General features: G+C 39.2%; 2 protein-coding genes across 4 annotated transcripts in view; one reads left to right on the top strand and one right to left on the bottom strand.

Moving 5' to 3' along the window:
* LOC123969960 overlaps positions 1-3,651 on the top strand; it is a 5,761-nt gene extending 2,110 nt beyond the window's left edge. For all 3 annotated transcript variants that reach the window (XM_046047756.1, XM_046047754.1, XM_046047753.1), the window contains exons 3-5: positions 613-726; positions 1,207-1,855; positions 2,609-3,651. In XM_046047756.1, coding sequence (XP_045903712.1) covers positions 613-726; positions 1,207-1,855; positions 2,609-2,823 — 978 coding nt within the window. In that variant the 3' untranslated portion in view covers positions 2,824-3,651. The remainder of the gene's footprint in view (positions 1-612; positions 727-1,206; positions 1,856-2,608) is intronic.
* Positions 3,652-4,001: 350 nt separating this feature from the next.
* LOC123970455 overlaps positions 4,002-22,899 on the bottom strand; it is a 37,490-nt gene continuing 18,592 nt past the window's right edge. The window contains exons 2-7 of the mRNA XM_046048499.1: positions 19,120-19,172; positions 13,612-13,911; positions 13,250-13,537; positions 13,027-13,134; positions 8,644-8,711; positions 4,002-6,166 (exon numbers count right to left, since the gene is read on the bottom strand). Coding sequence (XP_045904455.1) covers positions 6,041-6,166; positions 8,644-8,711; positions 13,027-13,134; positions 13,250-13,537; positions 13,612-13,911; positions 19,120-19,172 — 943 coding nt within the window. The 3' untranslated portion in view covers positions 4,002-6,040. The remainder of the gene's footprint in view (positions 6,167-8,643; positions 8,712-13,026; positions 13,135-13,249; positions 13,538-13,611; positions 13,912-19,119; positions 19,173-22,899) is intronic.

Genomic DNA, 22,899 nt, shown 5'->3' with positions numbered 1-22,899 from the left:
AATAAGATCGGGAAAAGCTCTCCTATAAAAGTATGTTTTAAGAAGGGACTTAAAAGAGTTCACTGACTCAGCCGACCTGATTTCCTCGGGCAGGCTGTTCCAGAGCCTCGGGGCCCTGACAGCAAACGCTCTGTCCCCTTTAGTTTTCAGTCGAGACTCTGGAACAGACAACAGACCTCTGCCCGAGGATCTCAAGGTACGTGCTGGTGCGTATGGGACTAAAAGGTCAGAAATATAACAAGGCGAGAGACCATGAAGAGCTTTAAAAGTGATCAATAGAATTTTAAAGTCAATTCTAAAACATACTGGGAGCCAGTGTAATGAAGCTAAAATAGGAGTAATGTGGTCATATTTCTTTGTTCTGGTTAAAAGCCTGGCAGCTGAGTTCTGGACAGTCTGGAGTCGATCAATAGATTTTTTGGGTTAAACAGGTGAAAAGGCTGTTGCAATAGTCCAGGCGTGATGAGATGAAGGCGTGTAAAATGGTCTCGGTGTCCTTAAAAGTTAACATAGATTGAATTTTTGCTATATTTCTAAGTTGATAAAAACATGATTGAACAATGTATGTGTGTAAGAAAGAAGTGAGTGAGTGATCAGAGTCTGTTGCCCCAGCTGGTGTCAGATTGTCAACCAGAGAATGGCGTCTACGGCTTCCACCGGTTTGGTAATATTGAGGAACTTCTGCCTGTACTGGACAGGCCCAGGAAGAGCAAGAGTAAGAGAAAGGTTTGTGATATGTTTTGTTAAGTGGTGACTTTTTTCTTTCTTTTATTGCGGTCCTTGCACTTCAACTTACATAAAAATCAGTGTAGCCTACTACAGCCTGTGAAAACAGGTGTATCATGTCTTTTCATCCTCTGCAGGAGCTTTGTTAAACCTGAGATGATGTCATCAGGGTTATCTTAGCTTAGTCTTGAACACTACAAGTTTAAAACAGAGATCCCGCTGAAGTAGGGGCGTTGAGATTTAAATACATTACACAAAGAGGTACCATCCAGCTGCATAATGCAAAGTGTTTTGGAACCTTACCCACGCAAGTGAATAAAATTCAGGATATCCAAGCAGCTTCAATTATGACCATTCTCCTTTTTTTTTTAAAAGTAAAACCTGACAGTCTACTAGCTTACATTTTTTCTCTACCAGCCATCGCATTCAAATACATATCTTTATCTCTCCCCCTCTCTTTCTTTTTATCTCTCTCTCCAGCTTGCATACTTTGAAGTTGGCAACCTGAACACAGAGACCTATCCAGCTTCTGCAAACCTCCCAACATATGTGAGGGAAAATTACGGACTGTATGGTAACTGTAGTAATTACAACATAGACCGCATCATCATCAGTTACCAGGTGAGAACCAGGGTGGTGGAGATGGTGTATGTCACCGAGCACGACGGAGCTGCCTTTGGGAGGTTCAGTCCTGACAGGACTTATGAAATCAGCTCTGAACTGATTCAAACCTTGCAGAGCCTGCAGCTAGATCTCGACACGTTTCTCACCCACATTGGCTACTGGGGAGACCTACAGGTGGTTCAGTCTAACCACATAGAAGAGATACACCACCCAGAACCTTCAGCCCAGCAAATGTTCAACATGGTGCAGACCTACAGTGGATGTACAGCAAGAACAGAGCAAAGAAATGACTTACGATTCTTCTCAGAAGCCTTCAACCAGCAGCTAGATGTCAACATGGAGCCCTTCGGCTATGACCAGCAAGTGCAATACGTCTTTAATGTGACCTCACACAACAGTGGACTTGTGGCTAACTACAGTGAAGTGCAATATAAACACATGTGGCCTGAAGCCAGAGATTTGAGGCCAAGTTATTGGCTGTCCGGCTGGAAGAATCCTTATAGAGGTAAATGTTCAGTCAGCATTTGCTTCTGTATGTGTCTCACAGTTCTTTGCATTTCTGCAGTGGGATTATTCCCCCGTGAGCAACGTCTCATCTTAATAAAAGGGAATTTTGAATGCCAAAAAGTGGACGTCAGAGTGTACAACTGCAATATGAGTGTCTGACTAGCTACAGTGATAAAAGGGTCAGTTCACCCAAATTAAATTTTTTCTCTTATCTCTAGTCGTTTCTAGCCATGCACATACTAGTTTTAGTTTTTTCCAATACAATACAATGGGTAATCCACAGAACATGCTGTTTCAGGAGTTACCTAATCCTGAAGAAGTAGTCCCTTTAAAACGTGCCAACATTGTGGTCTGTGGATTATTCAGTAAAGGGGGGCATTATGTCTGGAAAGGAAGGTTGGTGTTGATTTTTATAAATGTAATTTTCAATGCTGTGAGCACCACTAACTAAATTTTATTCATCTCCGTCCTATTGGAGGCGACCAGGTAAACATTAGATGAATATCTCAGTATCCGTTAACATTAAAGAAACAAAGTTTGTGCATAGTTTATCAAAAAAGACTAGTAACCACCAGAGTGAACCCGTAGTTGAACAAACTATATACATACTGTTTATCTGCTGCCACTTTATCACAGAATTCAAATCAGCACTGCTGTGTCCTATAAAAAGCAGTCCAGCTTATAAAATGCAGGAAAACATGACAGGACAGATTTAATTGTTGCTTGACCCTTTGTTGATTTCTGTCTCTAGGTTTTGATGAAGAACCCAAGAAAAGGAACGGAGGTGGCGGCTTCAGCTTGTTCAAAATTCTCCTCAGTGCTGGAGTGCTCTACTTGGCAGCCAAATGTTTCGGCTGGCTGAGGAACTGCTGCAAGGTGGACTTAAATGAAAACGTCCTCAAGATGATACCATGGAGGACTCCAAGTTATCAGCAGACACACATCATGCTGGATTATGTGTACTAGCATTTTAGGGTGCATACGTTTGTAATGGTAACATATATTGGAGTCCTGATATTCTATACATTGCATTGTAATTTTAATGTAATGATCTTCTAAAGATCAGATCTAAAGGTGTAACGTCTCGATTAACCCGTACTACGAAAAGGTGGATAGGTGTTACCCGAGGTCTGTTGCCATGGCAATTTATACTGCACCTCTAAACTGCACCGAGCAGGTTAGTTAACTCGAGGTTACGCTGTATACGTGGACTGCACACCACATCTGTACTCTGTGTCAATGATCAGAAGTAGGTTATTAACACACACCACACAGTAAAATCAGCATACCCAAATTAAATCAAATCCAAAATGCTTTTGGACACCGATATCGTCCTACGGAGACTGGCTGAAGCACCAAAGCCTTGTAGGCGTCCTTGTTGTACTTTTAAGACGTGACAGTAAGCTTAGGCCTATTTGTTTTTTGCTCCAAAGTCTGTTTCACACATCCTGTTGCTGCTGTTAAAATAAATGGGTTTCATTTTTATGTGAGGCTCAATATTATGAGCATATATGGGATATTGAAATTAAGTTTAATATGTGTTTATTTTAGGTTAGTAGCTATGTTGTATTACAGAGACTGGTCATGTACCGCCCCACCTTTGTAATGCGGGGGTGTTTCATTAGCTATATTGAGATTCAGTCTTTCAGTCACTGTTTCAGCACACTTTATGGCGTGGATTTTTTGTTTCCTTGCTTCATGAAGTTAATTTTGAACAATGTTTGGCACACTTTTGAAATATGTTTTTTTTATATTATATTGAAAAATGTTAAATAAATGAATCTGATTTTTGAAGTGATGAGAAGTTCTTAAAAATGAGTTGAACGACCACTTATTCATTTTTAATGTGGAAATGCTGACACGCAGCCGAGCTGAAAGAGTAAGGCGCACACACACACACACAGCATCAGATTACATCAAATAAATAAATTCATAGAGTCTTCCAAACAGGTGTTACTAGAACATTCTGTGTATTTTTCAATCAAAACGCTGTCCCAACTTTTGTTGCGTGTGTTACAGGCATGAAATTCTAACTTTACTTTGTATTTACAAAAATACAATTAAATACAACAGAATGCTGGTCAGTAAAAATCTTTTCTTTTTACTTGTCAGTTACATCAAGGTTCACATGAATTAACAAAATCACAGATTTTTGTTTTTATTGCATTTTGGAAAATATTCCAACATTTCTTAAATTGGGGTTTGTACATACCTAATGGTGGATCTTATAGATGATTATGATGATGGCGATGATGAAGTATGTTTATTCCCATGAGTAATAAGGACAGAAATAATATGAAAAAAGTAATTGTGAAACAATAAAACATGGACATTTTTTAGAAACACTTCAGGTGAATTACAGTGGCAAGAAATTAGAAAAACCTGCACGTGTAAGTTATGGCATTCATCAAACTTTGCCATCGGGATTCAAATCCAAATTAAATCCTTGTAACAATATGAATTGTCACATGCTGTTCATCAAGTTAGAGAACATGATGAAAGAGTGCACAATTGCAGCTAAATAAAATCCGATGCACCTGTAACATATGTTAAGAAGTTTTCAGGAGCATGGAGTTTTATAGCTTTAGGGATGGCAATATCTGGACCACAAAACATGAATCCTTTTGACTTTGAACCACAAATGTCAAGCTCAGCAGAGTGAAATATATATTTCAGTTCAATTAAATGGGGCTTTATTGGCATGGGAAGCTAACATTAAGATTGCCAAAGCAAGTGTGAAATAAAAACATTTACATAAAGAGAAGAATTGTGCTATTAAAAAAAAATATATATACACACACTTATATTAAACTGATATAATCAGTAATAATTATTAATAATCATGTTAAAAATTAAAAATGTACACTTGCAGTTAAATGCAAGTACAAATAACTAAGAACTATATAAACACTGCAACAATTTTTTAAAACTAATGTGAATGATCAATGTCAATTGTGTCAATGATTTAACACAATGGTAAAAATAACAGGTTAAATTAGAAGTTTTCTGGTGTCTGCATTGTGACAGGTTAACACTTTACCAAATAATACCCTTTTGTTATAATTTCTAAATAAAACACCTGAAAGCACTGTGTGTCATATTTGCCACTAAGCAACTAATGAGACACATGAAATGACTGAAAAATCTACCAGTGAGTGGGTGTCAGGCTCATAAAGTGTCAGTAGGTGGCAGGAGGGAGTCTCAGTAAAAGTGATGAGGTGAAGTCTCCGATCTCTACAACTACAGTCTGGTTGACAGCTGGATTGTGTGATTTCCTGTAACTGGACTAGATAACTAGTTAACATGTAAGCGACAACACGCAGCCACAAGTCACACTAACTGCAGTTCCTCAGGTCAACATGTTGACTAGTGCACAACATGCAAAGAAAAAGGGCTGGATTATGACAAAAACCTGAGTCCTGATTGGTCGGCACTTTTTAATTTGGTTACATTAACTACTGTTATTACTACTGCTCCCACTGCCATTGTCGCACAGGCTTAACTCGACAGTGATCACGGTTCCCACCCTGAGCAGACGACAGGACAATGGCCACCGTGTGAATGTGGGGACTTGTCTGTCTCTGTTCCTCCTTCCTGTGGGAAAAAAAAAAATAAAACAAATCCCTTTTCTTAGATTACAGTATCTGCTGCACCTGCCTGCAGGCCTCAAACCATAACTGTCACCTGAACGACAGATGGCGGACGGGGACAGAGAGGACAGAGTACTTTGTGTTGCTCAGCACACAGGTTGTTTTTAATTTGTCTAATTCTCTTATCTTCTGTGGATTCTAATTTCCATTAAAAAATAGAGAAGTGTGGGTGGGGAGTTCATCAGGGATGCTATTTATAGCATCTACAATGCTTTCATACGCCACATCTTTATCATCTGAAAGGTTTGACAACACACTTTGTTTTGAAATCGCAGTATGACCTTAAAATGTGGCTATAACCTGGCAACGGATGAAATTTATGAGCTTGTTGTATCAAGCGTCGCACAGTAACCGTTAATGATGTGAGACAAAGATTCAGTAAAAAAAAAATGCACTACAACAAAAACAATACAACACATGTAAAAGTAATGAAAGGGATTCATCAAACAGTGTCGATGTGAGAATATCAAGACCTTTATATTTCCCCGTCTCTAGAATTTCTCAGTTTCTCGTGTATTTGGGAAGATTGTTGTTTATATTTCATAAACATCCGTAGTGTCTGTATAAATCGGCACCAAGCGTTGAGCCTCCAGCTTATAATAGATTGTTTTCAGATTGGAGTGATCAGCATTTCCTGATGGTTCTTGTACATTTTCTCCCTGGAAAACACAAACAAAGGGAAGTGAGCTATGGCATGAAGAATGTGAGTGGGAGTGGTTTTCACTGGAAACGAAGCCAGAGGAAGTTATCTGTCTGGAACTCGGGTCCCAGTGGAAGAACTTAAGAGTAAGATCAAATAGAGACGTTACCGTGCTGATCTAGATGGCGGTCAAGGAAGGACATAGAATTAGAGCTAAATTATTACTGGCAATAATTTTGATCAAAACATGTAAATATTACCACTGTTGCGTGTAGGTTTCCAGTCACTGTATTTGTTAGGGTACACAAACTTTGCGTGTAACTATCCAACGAAGGTTAAAATCAAAGGCAACTGGCATTCGTTGAAGATACTGGAAGACGTTTCGTCCCTCATCCAAAGGACTTCTTCAGTTCTGACTGACTGACTGACTTTGCGTGTAACTGTTAACCGGTTGTGTTAACGCTTAACAGTCTGAATTGAAAGCAATACAAAAGGCCTGAGAGCCTCACTGCTTTATATTCCATTATATTTTCAATCTTCACCTGCCACCTGTTCTGTGTTTCTTCTGTTAGTTTAGTCCATGTCTCTGTGTCTAGTCCTGCTATAGTCTTACACTTTTCGGCTGCACATCCATTATGAGAATCTCCCGTTCTATCCCATCCCAAAGGTGCTCTGTTTGAATTGAGATCTGGTGACTGTGGAGGCCGTTGGAGTCCAGCGAACTCATTGTCATGCTCAAGAAACCAGTTTGAGATGATTTGAGCTTTGTGACATGGTGCATTATCCTCCTGGAAGACGCCATCAGAAGATGGGTACACTGTGGTCATAAAGGGATGGACATGGTCAGCATGGGATGTCGCGTTTAAACGATGCTCAGTTGGTACTGAGGAAGAAAATATCCCTCACACCATTACACCACAGGAAATGGTTCACATTGTTCATGTTGTTTTGACCCTACCATCTGAATATCGCAGCTGAAATCCAGACTCAGACTGTCAGGCTGCGTTTTTATATCTTCTGTTGTCAAATGTTGGTGAGCCTGTGTGAACTGTAGCCTCAGTTTCCTGTTGTGGTCTTCTGCTGCTGTAGCCCATCTGCTTGTTGAGTTGCTGTTGACTCTCTGTCATGTAGAACCAGTCTGCCCATTCTCCTTTGACATCAACAAGGCATTTTCGTCCACAAAACTGCCGCTCACTGGATATTTTCTCTTTTTCCGACCATTCTCTGTAAACCCTAGAGATGGTGGCGCGTGAAAATCCCAGTAGATCAACAACAACCATGCCACGTTCAAAGTCACTAAAAATCCCCTTTCTTCCCCATTCTGATGCTCGGTTTGAACTTCAGCAAGTTGTCTTGACCACGTCTATGTGCCTGAATGAACTGAGTTGGTGCCATGTGATTGGCTGATTAGCTATTTGTGTTAATAAGCAATTAAACCGGTGTACCTAATAAAGTGGCTGGTGAGTTATGTTGTCTGTGCCTGCCCGCCCTGCTAATGCGCTCTTGTCTAAATAGTTGGCCGCTCTGTTCAGTCTCTGTCGTGTCATCATCGTTTGTATCTGCTTGTCTCAGCGTATTTGTTTCCTCTGCTAGATTCTTGGACATTTACCCGTTGTAGAGTCATGATTCCTCTTTTGGAATTATTACCTTTGTTTGGATCCTTGCCTGCCATGAGGTACATGTCAGCCTTATCTGCGGTTAATGTTGCAAATTAACCAGTGACTCTCCGTGTCTCGCGTTTGGACCCAAAACTCTGTTTCTTTGCCTTTGCACTCAGTATGTTTACATAAATAAATATATTTCCACCATAAATTGAATTAAATTAAAGCCAATAGTGATGATAAAACTGTCTTTTGATACAGCTCTTGTGCATCGTTTGATTATGACGCTCACACGTTTCAACACAGTATCCTATTAACACGTTATTTTAGATTCTAAGTGAAGAAAAATAAATAAAAAGAATAGAAATAAAATGATAAGATTTGTATAGGCTATTCTGATCTTCTATAATGGTAAAAGTTTCAGCGTCACAAATTACAAACTTGCTATTGTACAGTGCTATTATCTGTCAGTAGGCTGCAAAAGTCAAACTATCGACCCTGTCAGAAGCAGCGTCCCGAGTTAGATTTCATCAGTGCCTCAGATTTATAATTAATCAGGACAGTGTCAGTAAAAACACCCTCTTTTATGACTATATTACACTGTGGTAAAATAAAATCAATCTAAGCTTGAAATGTATGCTACATAGCCCATATTTGAAACTCTTTTTAGGGGAATCATCCTCCATTCATGCTCAGAAATTTTGCTGCATAAGATCCTAAAAAAGAAATAACATAATGGCATAAAATTCTGTGGGGGTGCATCAGCATAATGTGTCCCCTCCAATGTTGAAAGGAAACCTACACCCTTGTGTGCATGAGTGCTGTGATTTTCATTAAAAAAAACCCAAATTGTTTAGGATCATCATTACAATTAAGGGTGTATTTGTGTACCAACCTGACTGCGTCGGTCTTCACATATTTGTATATCACTGTACTCTACATCTGATCCTCTGTTCACTGCATCTGCAAAGAGGCAAAGACTTAGAGATACAAAGTGCTTTACAAAAAAAGCAAAACGTGAAAGTAATATCAAAGACAAGCAAAACTTGTTCAAGAACAACAACAACTCTGGCTTCCTGTTAAAATGAGCCCTGAGTGAAGAAGCCAGCACCAGGGCAATATGGGAACACTGACTTTAGTTAGTAAAGCAGCAGAATTTTGATCTAGTTCTCTTAGTTATCTAGAGTCTTCAGTCTGCTGGAATGGTTTATGGATAGAAGTGATATGTTGATCAAAACTGAGTTTTTGAGTCACCTTTTTGTTGTGATTTAAATACAGAAAACTGAGACATCCAGACACTTTTCACAAATACAAAATGCTGATCCGAGTCCTGTAATATTTGGTATCTCTGATACGGAGGTCCAATCCATCTTATATTTACCTAAATTAAATATTAAATATGTAAAAGGACACATTGAAATGACAGCTGTAGCCTTCAAAGTTTGGTACACATTATTTTTAATGAGCTATTTGGACAAAACACTGAATGCCCTGTTTCAAACCAAAACATAATTAGCTTAAATTATTGATTTGATATTGAAGTCAGTTTAACTGGTAGAATGTGACTCCTGGAACCTAAATGCACCAAAACATTGCTTTGGAAATGCAACGTAGCCAAATAATCATATCAATAATTTTATTTCTGGCCAACAGGGGCTCTTTAGATAGTAATGGTTACCGACCCCTCCTCTGTGCCTCTGAAACCAGACTGGAATTTGTCAAATAAATGGTTTTCCACTAATAAAAGCATGCGTAGCAAATAAGCAACATGCACATACATAACATGCATTTCAGGCTATCCTAGCACATGACCAAGGAAAACATTTATCTCATTGAAAAAGGGAGTCAGACAGGTATACACAATCTAACTTCAAGGTTTAAGGTCCTACTCCACCTTATGATAGGTGGCCAAAACTGTTGGTGAAATGATGGAAATTTCAAAAGTGAGTAATATTAATGCACAGTTAATGTCTCACTAGTAACTATCTGCACCACACAGTGCATCTGGAAAGTATTCACTTTACCTTTTCCACATTTTGTTACAGCCTTATTCCAAAATGGATGAAATTCATTTATTTCCTCAAAATTCTACAAACAATATCCCACAATGACAATATGAAAGAGTTGTAGTTTTAAAAGCCAGAGCCCAGACTGACTGAACGTCTCTGGAGAGATCTGAAAATGGATGTGCACCGAAGCTCCCCATCCAGCCTGATGGAGCTTGAGAGGTCCCCCAAAGAAGAATGGGAGAAACTTCCCAGATATAGGTGTACCAAGCTTGTAGCATCATACTCAAAAAGACCTGTGCCTGCAATTGGTGCCAAACGTGCTTCTACAAAGTACTGAGCAAAGACTGAATACTTTCTGCTTTTTTTGCCCCTTTAATAAATTTGCAAAGATTTCAAACAAACTTCTTTCATGTAGTCATTGCGGGGTATTGTTTGTAGAATTGAGGAAAACAACACATTTCATTCATTTTACAGTCAGGCTGTAACATAATAAAACGTGGAAGCGTTGTGAAAACTTTCAAGATGCACTGCATGCTGGTTTTAGTGACAGGAAAGGGATGCACTTACATATACAGACACACAAACCTCGTATGACTCAACATGTGTATGTGTACTTGGTAGATGTTTAATATGTATTTGATCTGCTCTCAAAGTAAACAGTCCATGTAGAGAGCAAACGAGGCAGAAAGCATTGGCTGAACTGTTGTCTCATATTCGTTATCTGGGAGCTACACAGGAAGCCCCAAAGCTTTGGCCGGTCAGGAAACCATCCTGACGGGGAAATTCTTTTTCACAGTACTGTACACCACAAATGTGACTCGTGCGTCAACAGGAAGTACATTGACGTTATACAATAGCACCATAAATACAAAGGGGGCCGCTGTTAAGTTTAACCAAGCAGTTCTTTAAAACAGTGACACTGATGGTTCTTTAACACTGACAATAGTTTTTACGCCTCTATTTATAAAACTGCTTCAAGTGAAGTTTTGGATCCTTAATATTTAATCCTGTTTGCAGATTTAAGAATCATCAAAAGCTGTTCAATAACATATTTAAAGTCCAGTTTACAACACTCTACAGGGAACCTTTAAGTTGGTGAAGAGTAGATCCTAGATGACCGATATACAGGTGCATCTAAAAAAACTGAAATCATTTTTTTTTGGAGCTGCACCTGTCCACTACTGCAAATTATATTCATGTTGTCACACACATCCTATTAGTTTTGGAATTTAATTTGGATTTGAAACCTGATGGCAAAGTTTGATGAACGCCCAGTCTGACAGCTGCAGCTCAAAATTTTAATTAATTACTAATTTTCTGAGTTGCACCTGTATAACCTTATATAGAGTCCGAAAGAGATAGACAGGATAGATTAAATTAGATTGATAAAAAGGGGGAGATATAAAGGTATAGCAGAAGATATAAATTAAATAGTTAATTTCACATTACTGGAGAGATTAATGATTTCACACCAAAAAACTTTTAACACGAAAATCACTGAGAAAAATACTAGATTTGTTTTTAAAAGAACAAACAATGGGCTGTACGGTACATCCTTAAATCTGACTGTCTATTCCAGTCTGTGCATTAATGTGATTCATCGTGTGATCACTTGAGAGCTGCTCTGAAAGCTTCCTCGTACACTTTACTGTTAGTGCGAGGAAGTCGCTTGATAAATGTTTAGCAAAGAACTTCCTTTACTCATAAGGCTCTTATTCTTAAACATTCTTAGTTTGGTGAATAAAAGTCAGGCTCCGTTCAAACAGTGATTTCACCCCAGTTTTGCACGACAGAGATAAAATTATCAAGTACTTTACAAGAAAAAAAAGCAGATAAGGTGAATGTCTAAAAAAATACAAATCATTTTGGGAGCCGATACGTGGAAACCACCCGAGAAAACATGCTCAGGGAAGTTCTCAAATGGTCTTTTATCAACCCAATGATGTAATGTAATCCCAACCCATCTCTCAGCTCCATTTACATACAACCACAGTCAAATGTGGAAAGTACCTTCTGTTCACTGGAAAAAAATCAAAGATCACTTTTCCTGTGTATATTATTTTGAAAATGCTGACGGGTCCAAAATGAATGTTTTGCTTATCTCTATATCTCTATAATAGTATAACGACATGGGTATCGTGTGTCTCTGTTTTCCATTTAGTGTGGGGAAAAAACAGAAATGGCTGGAAGTGCCTGGCTTCCCTCCAGTACCAAGTGTCCAACAACAAAAGAAGGTATCGCAATGACTGCTAGCAGGAAATCAAAGGGGTTTGGGCCCAAATTCAGACATTAGAGGCAGAGCAGGTTGAGTTTTTTTTTAATTTAGAAAAAACACAACATGGGCAACGGGCTGGTGATATGACAGGCAGAGATCAAAAAAATGACAAGGACTAAAACACAACAGAGAGTGAGAGTGAAGAGACCGAAACGAGAGGGGAACAAAATAAGTACATAATCTACTAGGCGTACAACAGGAAATGGAGAATAAATGACACAATGACATAAAACATGAAATAACAAAAGGATGACCAGGGAGAACGTTCAGCTTTTGCTCTTTGGTGTCAGCTGAAGGAGTTTTAAGGGCTGAAAAAAACCACACAGACTTAAATAAATAAATAAATGTGTGGCAAATAAACGCAGGTCTCAATTGGAAGCCGGGTCCGTTAGTTATAGCATGTATTTAAAAAGAAGTTCTCTGTATGTATAAACCTTCTTAAAAGCCCACCGGGTAACCCCCTTGAGCTAAGCTGCTTAGATCATGCATACAAATATCTATAGTAAATGTGAAGTTTTGGGCGAGTTGGCGGTGTTTAGTTGCGGACTGTTTTCAACATGGCGGCCTAAATCTATAGCCACTGCATTCATTACTCTACCACAAAAGATTAATCACATGACTGAGTCTGTCTCACTCCATTCCACCAGGAAATATACAGGTTGTCCAACGAACTGGCAACTAGAGGGGGACACGGGAGTGGATTTTCACCGTCCCATCCTGTTCCCCATTCTTCTATACTGGAATGGAAGTGTGACATCTAGTGGCTGAATGTTAACGATGTTATCAATAGCTCCAAAATATTTAGAGGCATGATAACAAACAGTGGGGAATAAGCCTCTTATCCTGTGTTATTACAGCTGTCTCTGAAGCATGGGGAGCTCTGCCCTGGGCTATATATAAAATACTAAAAAATCTGGATAAAAATCTATAATCAAAAAAAAAAAAATCTGTAATCAAGCAGTGAGATTAAGAAAACACTAAAACAAATACCTGCCTTGTGCTTGTCTGGTTCTCCTCTTGTCAAAATATTTCCACTTGATGTTACAGGCAACAAGTATAATAATTACAGTAGCCACTATTGAGATTGCAATTCCCATCATATCTGTCAAACAAAACACACGACATCAACAAAAAACAGTCAACAACATGAACCAATTACAAGATCCTTTAAAATATGAGAATATTACTTTTGTATTCAGTGTTAGAATCGGTCTTACGATGTCTTGTGTTTATCTCCGTGTTGTTTTGTCCACTGCAGGATGTGGCAACATGGACTGCATGAGTCTTATTTTCAGCAGGGTTGGCTGCCACACATCTGTAAGAGGAGCTGAAGTCCTGCTTGTGTACTGTGAGAGGCAGAGAGAGCGCAGAGCTGCTCTGGTTCACTATTTCCTCGTCTTTGTACCACAACAGTGACGTCTCTTCGGCTTTCTCCACTAAACACAGTAAGGTGCAGCTGTCAGCGCTCACACTTGTTACCTTCACTGCAGGAGTCGGGACAGACTCTGGAGAAGAAATTGGTGGAGATTAAACAGAGCAATGATGTCACAAATACACAGGCAAAGGAAATGTGACTTACCATACACAGTGAGTTTATAAGAGCTAGTGAAGACTCTTCCCTTTTTAGAGTCAATATAATAAATCCCAGAGTCAGTCCTCTGCAGGCCCGAGAGTGTAAAGAGTCCAGTGTTGTTGTTCAAGAGAAGTCTGTCCTTATAAATCTCCTCCAATATTGAGATTTTCCTCTCAGTCACCATAGCAATAGGCTTTCCTCCTAATGAAAGAAATCCCAACTCCACAACAGGGTCAGGTAGAGTGATGGATCCTCCCTCAGAGCCCGTCAGGTTCTTCACTTCATCAGTCGCAGATGAAATCATCACTGTAAAATACAGAGTGGTACAACAGTCAACATAGATGCACAGCAAACAAGTCAACAGTGAGACGTAAGCTCACGACTTCCAGAATGTCTATTGCAGCCATGTGAAATACTTTATAACCATGTGAATAAAATCCCTTTTAGTCACTGCCCTTTACGGTCTGTCACATTTTTTATAATTAACCTGTCCATTACATATTACCTGTCCGTTTGTGGCACATCACTGATTCTGAGGAGTGAATCATTTTCCTCAGTCAGTTGGATCCATACATTTTCTCTCTTTCTGATACTGGTGGTTACAAATTAAACATTAACAACAAATGCATCTTCTATATTTTTAAAAGCAGCAAACAAGTTAAACCTGTCTTGATGAGATAAAAGAAGCAAACAGCTCCATTGTACTTTCACTCCTAGCTGCAGGTGAATAGCGGCCACAGGGTTTTTGCATTATGTTTTTGGGTCACACCAACAGGCACGCTCAGTGAAGCACCAAACATTTTGCTTTCACCGAGCAGGACACATGATGTGAACACGCCTCACTGGGCAGACAGCATTGTCGTTATAAGCCAGTGAAATATCAGTGAGTCTGCGTCAATTTAGCAACAGTTGTCTCCCAGTTTTAGTACTTCAAACTTAAACAGGCCTATTCGTTGACTGTGAATGAGTTCTCATGAATATCCAAATGAGGCAGACAACTGAAAAAGACAACAGTAACGCCTCGTGTGTAGACACATTTGAAAGTGTCAGTAATATTTTTTATATTAACAATGGATTACATAAGTACTTCTATCTACACCTCTCTACAGTTCCTTTCGTTTTTGTTCACAGTGTTTTAGTGAAAAAGCTGAAAAACCCACTGTACGCTCTCTGCCCGGCATCTAACTGCAGACAGACACCTGAAAACAGAGCAGCTTCTTCCCAGAGGCTGTGAGAAATTAATCCTCGGCACTGCACCAAAGGGGAATAGTAAGACTAAACTAGAGCTAACAAGGGACAGGTGAAACTAAACTGATAATCAGGGAGCACACAAGAGACAGAAAAATTCAAACTTAAACAGGAAGGAACAAACAAAAAATGACAAGGACTAAAACACAACAGAGAATGGAGATCCATGCAGAGACAAGAGTGAAGAGACCGAAACGAGATGGAAACAAAATAAGTACATAATCTACTAGGCGTACAACAGGAAATGGAGAATAAATGACACAATGACATAAAACATGAAATAACAAAAGGTAGACCAGGGAGAACGTTCTGCTTTTGCTCTTTGGTGTCAGCTGAAGGAGTTTTAAGGGCTGAATAAAACCACACAGAGGCGGCTACATAAATGTGTGGCAAATAAACGCAGGTCTCAATTGGAAGCCGGGTCCGTTAGTTATAGCATGTATTTAAAAAGAAGTTCTCTGTATGTATAAACTTTCTTAAAAGCCCGCCGGGTAACCTCCTTGAGCTAAGCTGCTTAGATCATGCATACAAATATCTATGTTAGTAAATGTGAAGTTTTGGGCGAGTTGGCGGTGTTTAGTTGTGGACTGTTTTCAACATGGCGGCCTAAATCTATAGCCACTGCATTCATTACTCTACCACAAAAGATTAATCACATGACTGAGTCTGTCTCACTCAATTCCACCAGGAAATATACAGGTCAAAATAGTTTTATTTTTGTATATAATATTTGTACATAATGTTTGCTTTTGTGAGTAGCATAAAGGGAACTGCAAACCTCATCTCATTATACAACCCTGTTGTAAAATCCCAAATAAATGTACCTGGCATCTTGTAACAAGAACATAGCGGAGTATTTAACAGCCACATAGAGCTACAGGTAATTCCCTCAGGAGATGGTAGAGAGAAAAAACAAACAAAAACGAGAGTGAATATTGGACTCACATTCACCAGGTGACCAGAAACACAACTGCAAATGAATGATAATGTTTCTCTGTGTCTGCTGGATGTCGAAATCAGCATGTGTTTGCTACAAAGTTCATCATATCAACTTAAAGGTGAAGCTACTTCATGTTAGTGTTGTTTTCACAGCCAAGTGATCATGCAGGGTTAAGTTTGGACCGGTCAGAGATGGTGATTCTTTTAGTCTGTGTTGGTGTTCTACTTATTCTACTGTATACGCTGCCTTATATAAACAGTATCTCCAGCTTGGATATTTCCTCCATCCATCTTTGTGAATCACACCCCTGTCTCTGAATTATTGAATGTTTCCCTGACTTCATGGCAGAGATGGATGACTCAAGTTTGAGACTCTGACTTGATCTGACTTAAGTTAGGGTGACCAGACGTCCCCGTTTTCAGGGGACAGTCCCCCGGTTTTGGTGGCGTGCCCCCGTCTGGAGCCGTCCCCGGAAATGTCCCCATTTTTAATGTATATAATAAACATATCTTTTAATGATATACTGACCACCAAATCAAAAATTTCCCCGGTTTTCATTTCAGAAATCTGGTCACCTTAACTTAAGTTGCACACACAGTGACTTCAAACAGACCTGAGGTTAGTGAACATGTTTAACTCAGCATTGGCCATTTAACGTTAGCTTGCTTCTTGCTTCAGCTACGACCTACGAGAGGTTAACTCCGACTGTCGTTCGTTATGAAAAGATGAATGAGCGTTTGTTCACTTGCCAAACTTGTGGTGGTCGTTTAACGTAATCATTTACGTCCCGCTGGCTGCCATCACGTTAATTATTAACGTCGGCTACAAACAGATTAGAAGTTTTTTGTTAATGATGCAGCGTTACAATTTTATTTAGTTATAACTTTATTTCGCCATATTGGCGAGTAAACGTATTTGGTACGATATCGCCATTTAATATCTTTTTGACGGTAGCTAACAGCGGATCAGCGATGTTTTTTCGCACTTAAATTGGTCCCCGCTGCACCCGGGGATCTAAAATCGTGTAACACATGGATTAGGGGCGTTCATTGGTTGATGTTTGTGTTCATTTCAGGTTTCTTGTGTCTGATTGGCGTAGATTTGTAAGGGGGCGGGCGTTAGGGGACTGGAGTCGGGAGCAGTCAAGTCGCACTTCGAGTACCTGGAGTGTTTTTAGCATTTAGCTAACTAGCTACAGGACTGTTTGTGTTTTTTCTCTCTCTCTCTCTCTCTCAGTTCTATGAAACAAATAGTAACCACTGTGTATTAAAGAAAAGAAACCGTTTTATGTCCAAAGCGATGCTCTGAACAACAGGATATATCTCAATCAAAGCAGTGATCGTCTGACATAGATCTTACAGTGTGCAGTCTTCATTTGTTCTGCAGAGACTAAAGACGCGTTTAATGCGCCGTTAATGGAAAGTGAAAGTGTATCACTTGCCGGCCTGTGAAAATGCGACGCAGACTGCTTTCCAACAGGGTCACCAGTGCCATAGTGTGCGCTCACTAGATTTCAGTTGTATTAGTAGAACATACAGCCTTTAACTGAGAAGATATTTGATATCTGTGACTGCGCGCACAGCCTGGATCACAGCTCATTTTGGTTAATGAAGCAAAATGCAGATTACAGACTGGTTAAGTTATAAAAGGTCTGAATGGAAAAGCGACATTAAGAGTAGGCCTACATTAGATGTACCCACCCTGCTGCAGACACCATCACTGCTGCCTGCAGCTAGAAGGAACAGCAGCACAAAAGAGGCAGCTGCACCGGCCTCGACCAGCTTTTTGTTCCCCCCCCCTCCTCAATATTTCTATAGGCTACATTTTGTCTGCGACTGATGTGGAGTGTGTGAGTGACTGGTCACTTAGTAAACCGCCTCCTAATATGAGCCAGCTCTGAAATCTCCTGAGCCAGGAAGGCAATGCGAAATAAAACTTTCCATTAGGAAAGGGGGGGGGGGACCAAACATAGATTTTGAAATTAAATATGTATAATGCCTCCTCTGCCTATCAGGTGATCAAACTCACCACAAATCCACACAAGTTAATTGCAGCTCACGGCTTCTGGTGGAGCAGAGAGGACGGACACAGAGCTACAGCTGGATCATCTTATTCTCCGCTAATTTGCAGGAGAATAAATAACAATCTCTCTCGCTCCCGCGCACGTAACCTTAGCTAAGCGAGTAAAGTTCAATTTTCGGCCTTTTGTTGTTTGTTTTTAAAAAAAATTCTTCCCCCGGGATGCCCGGAGCTGACGACGCCGCAGCTTCTAACCTCATATTGGCGTGCGTTTAATGAAGAAGCTTCACGTTGCTGGAGTCTAACTGTGAAAAGTCTTTCTCTGGTGCTAACCTCAATAATATTGTTCAGACAGGAGAGAGAGAATCAGGTGGAATAGCACAACGAGAGATCACAATAAAATGACAGCTGAGAGCAGAAGAGAGGAGGACAGATTTACACTTAAGAGTTTTACAGCATGTCAATGCAATGATATGATTGGCTGATGGAGACAGTTTAGTTAACTGAAGAGTTAACGCCCATAGTGATTACAAAGAAAGCAGGAGAAGAGTGTGAGAAATGTGAACGAATGAGCAGCCTAGCATAGTCTCCTTGATTGAACTTCATTTATACACTCAATGCCTCCTTAATGAATTACACAATTCAACTTTGATGCTAGAACTTGCATATCGTAGAGTACACCCATTGCCAGCTCTAGACAAGGTGGATCCCTTCTCCTACCCACCATATCCCCACCCAAAAAACTAAGAATTGAGTTTTGGGATGAGTTCTTTGCTCAACATAGCTATAATCTCATCCTCTTTAAACCTTTATAGTTCAAGCAGCGGACAGTTTAGTGACCGCAGAGTCCAAACCGGCTTTCAGGATAAAACTGTTTATTTCTGGGTGGCAAAAATATATACAAAGATTTACCTACAGCAGTAGCCTCTATTGCAGTATGTTAAAATGAATAATATGAATATACAGCTCCCACAACTAATTACACAACAAACTCCTCAAAATAGAAAGTATATGCTATTTAATTATACAACAAAAACATTTGCATTAGTCATATGAGGTGTGATGAACCATGGTGTAATCCTGGGGATTTACTAGCTCTGTTTGCTCGACAGATGGCTGACTAGTTTGCTCTGGAACACCTGTGTGGCTCCTACAGTACTAAAGTCCTGACTATAGTGTAATCACTCTCTCTGTCAGGATCGCTGGGTGCGCAAAGCAGGAGAGAGCCCAAACGCATGACACTGCGAGCAGAAATTTAGACCCAGGGTTTATAAATCCAAAATACACCAGGCATGAACAAAACTCACAGGTACAGGAAACTGGTAACATCAAACGTGAAGCAACTGGTAGTACACACATCCTGCAACAATGACCGGACGGAGACTGAACAGAAAAAACAAACATTTATACACCAGGGACTAACGAGCAAGGCGGGAGCAAGACAGGTGACAGGGATCAAGGCTAACAAGGCAGGCAGGCAGACAGCAGGGAAAACAGAGAGACTGGCGGGCAGGCAGATTACTGGGAGAACACATGTTACAAAATACCAGACAAGAATCTAACCCCAGACAATAACAGAAACCCATGTAAACAGACAAACACCGACCAACTATAACTCAGGGAACATAATAGACAAAACCTAAACGCAGAGGCAGGGAGTAAGGCAGGACTGAAACTAGGATTAGACAGAACAATTACAGAATAAAACCGGAACTAAGACAAGCACAGATAATAACCCAGACTAAATAACAGATACCGAACTGATCAATAAGTAAACGCACAGTCAACTAAACTCAACAGATGACAGAACTAAAAAGTAGATACAAAACCCAAAACTCAGAATCAAGAACCAAAACCCAGAAACAGAGAAACCAAAATCAAAACACAGAGAAGGCATGGCCAAAAAAATAAAACACAGACAACCTCAGGACAGGATCGTGAAACTCTCAGCTCCTTCCCGCAGTCACACCACGTCTTGGTTTGGTGACGTTGTTCTGAGTTTATTTTTAATGTTCATCCATCACTTTTACTCATACACCTCACTGACTTATGGCCCTTTCAGACAGAAAGCGATTTACGCTGCGCTGGCCGCTGGGTTTAGCACAAAACTTTAAACTATTTTAAACTTGACCACACGTGCACGCGAGGTCGTCAGGCAGTGCGCTGCACTACACTTGGGCCAAACCGCTCTGGTGTGGCGCAAGACACCGAAAATAATGGGTTTCATGGCGCAGCATTGCAGTCGGTCTGAAAGGCCCATTACTGATTTCAACACACAATGTTGAGTAAATTTACTTTGGTTCTTTAATTTCTTCTAATATAGTTTAATTTGATTTGATTAATTTTGTTAACTGTATTCTTGGTGTGTCTCTCTTTTATTGTGGGCACTTGAGCCTGGCTATAACATGAGGGTAGATGCACATGTGCATAACAATACCCCTTCTGTAACTCAGAAAATCAATCAGCCATGATTGATGATTAAGGACTTGAGGACTTCCTGAAATAGTCCTGTTGACACAACATGTTCCCAGCAGAAACAGGGTTTGCTTAAAGTAAAAGCAGTCGCTGATTTACAAATTAGGTCCCAGTATAATGTTGAAATGTGTGAAACGGCTCATGTAGAAGTTAAAGTTAGATCCTGCTGTATCAGAAGATTTAACAACTTAAAGCTTTTTGTTTTATTCGTTAAAGTTCTCTTTTCATCCAGACAGCAATCAATTAATCAAAAGCTTTGACACAGAAATTAAATACATCCAGTATCTGAGGCTGTAATAAACATGGTCAATAATTCTTTCATACTTTTGTGCTGCTGTGCGATCAGTGCCTACTATTCCACACTGTGCTCAACAGATGGAGACTACGATACAACGCACATATTTCCTGCTGCCGATGGCCCTACAAGAAAAATTACTTTAAACATTCTTACAACAGGTAAGGGTGTCATTATTGTTAGCTAATCAAAAATATTTTTGCTTATTTCTAAGTGGTTCCAGTAACAAAAAACACATGTCAACAAAGGGTGATGAGGGTGATTCACTGGGGGGCCCTTATTTTCCATTAGTGCTTATGCCAGAAACAGGCCTAGGTTTCTTATATTTATACACACAATCACACACACAGTATATGAGCCAACCTCAGGCCACAGATCAGGTCATTTACAGTAATTAAACAGGGCTTAAAGGACAGGTCTGCTTTATATACCAAAACATTTTCATTACCGTGTCGAAGAGGTTAAAAAAGGTCACTGGTGAAGGATTTTTGCACAATAGCTTGTAACTCTGTATTCAGAAAGTAACTGCAACCTTCCGTGTGACCCACTTCCACCTTTTATAGGTTTACATGGATATATAAGTTCATGACCGTCCTACAATTTAGAGGAAATCATGTTTGGACTGGTTAAACACAGTGTTTATTGCAATATTGTGGTTTTAGCTTACTTAAGTTAGAATATTAGTTCAGTTAATGGTCAATAGTATCATTAAAAACAAGGGTTTTCTGGAAGTGCCGTAACTTATAGTTGAGCAAATTAAACAAAAGCTGTTTTTCCGTTATACCAAATATATTTTATATATATATATATATATATATATATATTTTCATGATTTCTCTCACATTGTTCCAATGCTGTATCCTCTGTTACAGTTTTTATGTCTTGTTTATGTTTTTTCATCTGTGTTTTTTTTGTACTAACCACAAGCCATCAGTTAACGGTATCTGGAAGCTGTTTCCTGCCTCACGTCCACAGACCAAATAAACACAGAATTTGTTTACAAAAACAAGACACTCCTGAATTTGGGACTTTTTACAGTTGTCATTTCAATTTCAGTTCCGTTTTGTTGACATTCTGTTTTAGTTTTTATTTCTGTTTAAGTTATTTTCAGGTTTATATAATTTATCTTCCTATGCAGATCACGTCCCTTACTTCTCTGATACTTGGATTGGCTGTCATGTTTCTCCAGAGACCTCAAACCTTCATAACTTTGATAAGAAATATAATGAACAGTGTCTTTAGTTTAGGCTTATTTAGTTTGCACTTCTTTAAGTCTGCACTGTGGCGTTGAAGTCACAGCCTCAGAGTGCTTTTAATACACTGAACGTGGATGTATTAAACATCAGGTCTTTGGCTGGTGCATCATTTTTTAGCTGTGCCTTTTTTTAGCTGTTCCTGAACTTTTTTCCCAAGAAATTAAGGCGCCATTTCGTTTATTTATTTTTTTAATATCTGCAGGTCATGGTGAAAACGTTTTTGATAACTTTGCCAAACCATCTGCATTGACTTTGACTTTAATATTCTTCTCGACAACGTCCAGGACAGCAGCACTTAAGATATTCAGTTTAAAACACAGAAACGCAGCAAATCCTCACATATGAAATTTGGCATTTCTGCTTGAAAAATATAGTCGATCAATCAAACAATCAACTAACTGACTAATCAACTGTGAGGACATTCTGTCACATCCAATCATGATATCATTGACATGCTCAGACTAGTGTTTGTGTGGGGCCGTAGTCACTTGGTGATATTGTAATGTAAATAAGTGTCGTCTGCATGATTATGTATGTTTATGTACTAACAAAATCTGTAATATGTTTTTTTCCTGGCTGATCCCGATTATTAGTAACCAATTAGACCGATGACCGATATGTGGAACTGATATACATTTGCTGTAAAATATTTAATCTTGGTGTCTTGTTAAAAATAACAAGATTAAAGCTAACTGTCATGTTTAATCTTTATAAATAGTAAATTAAATTAATTAGAGATACCTCCCAGAGATGGACTTGTTAACTATGAGTGGTAAATTATTATAAACTTTGTCTTTACCTGCTGCCATTTATACTGAATTTATTATTTATTATTGTTGGGATTTTATTGATTCCATTCTATTGGTACTATTTATTGGTTCTGTTCTTTATCTTTACTCTTATTGGTTTTTCATTAAAAAAGAACAAACTCAGAACAGTAATCATATTTAATATTTTATTATAACTGTTTTCAGAGCAGCAACAAAAGTAAAGTCTACAGCAGCAAGGTCACTTTATAAAATCAGTATCTCACTGGAAACAAATGGAACATTTTAAATAAA

The sequence above is a fragment of the Micropterus dolomieu genome, linkage group LG04 (assembly GCF_021292245.1).
Source record: "Micropterus dolomieu isolate WLL.071019.BEF.003 ecotype Adirondacks linkage group LG04, ASM2129224v1, whole genome shotgun sequence".
Taxonomy (NCBI): domain Eukaryota; kingdom Metazoa; phylum Chordata; class Actinopteri; order Centrarchiformes; family Centrarchidae; genus Micropterus; species Micropterus dolomieu.
This window is presented reverse-complemented; position numbering and strand designations above follow the sequence as displayed.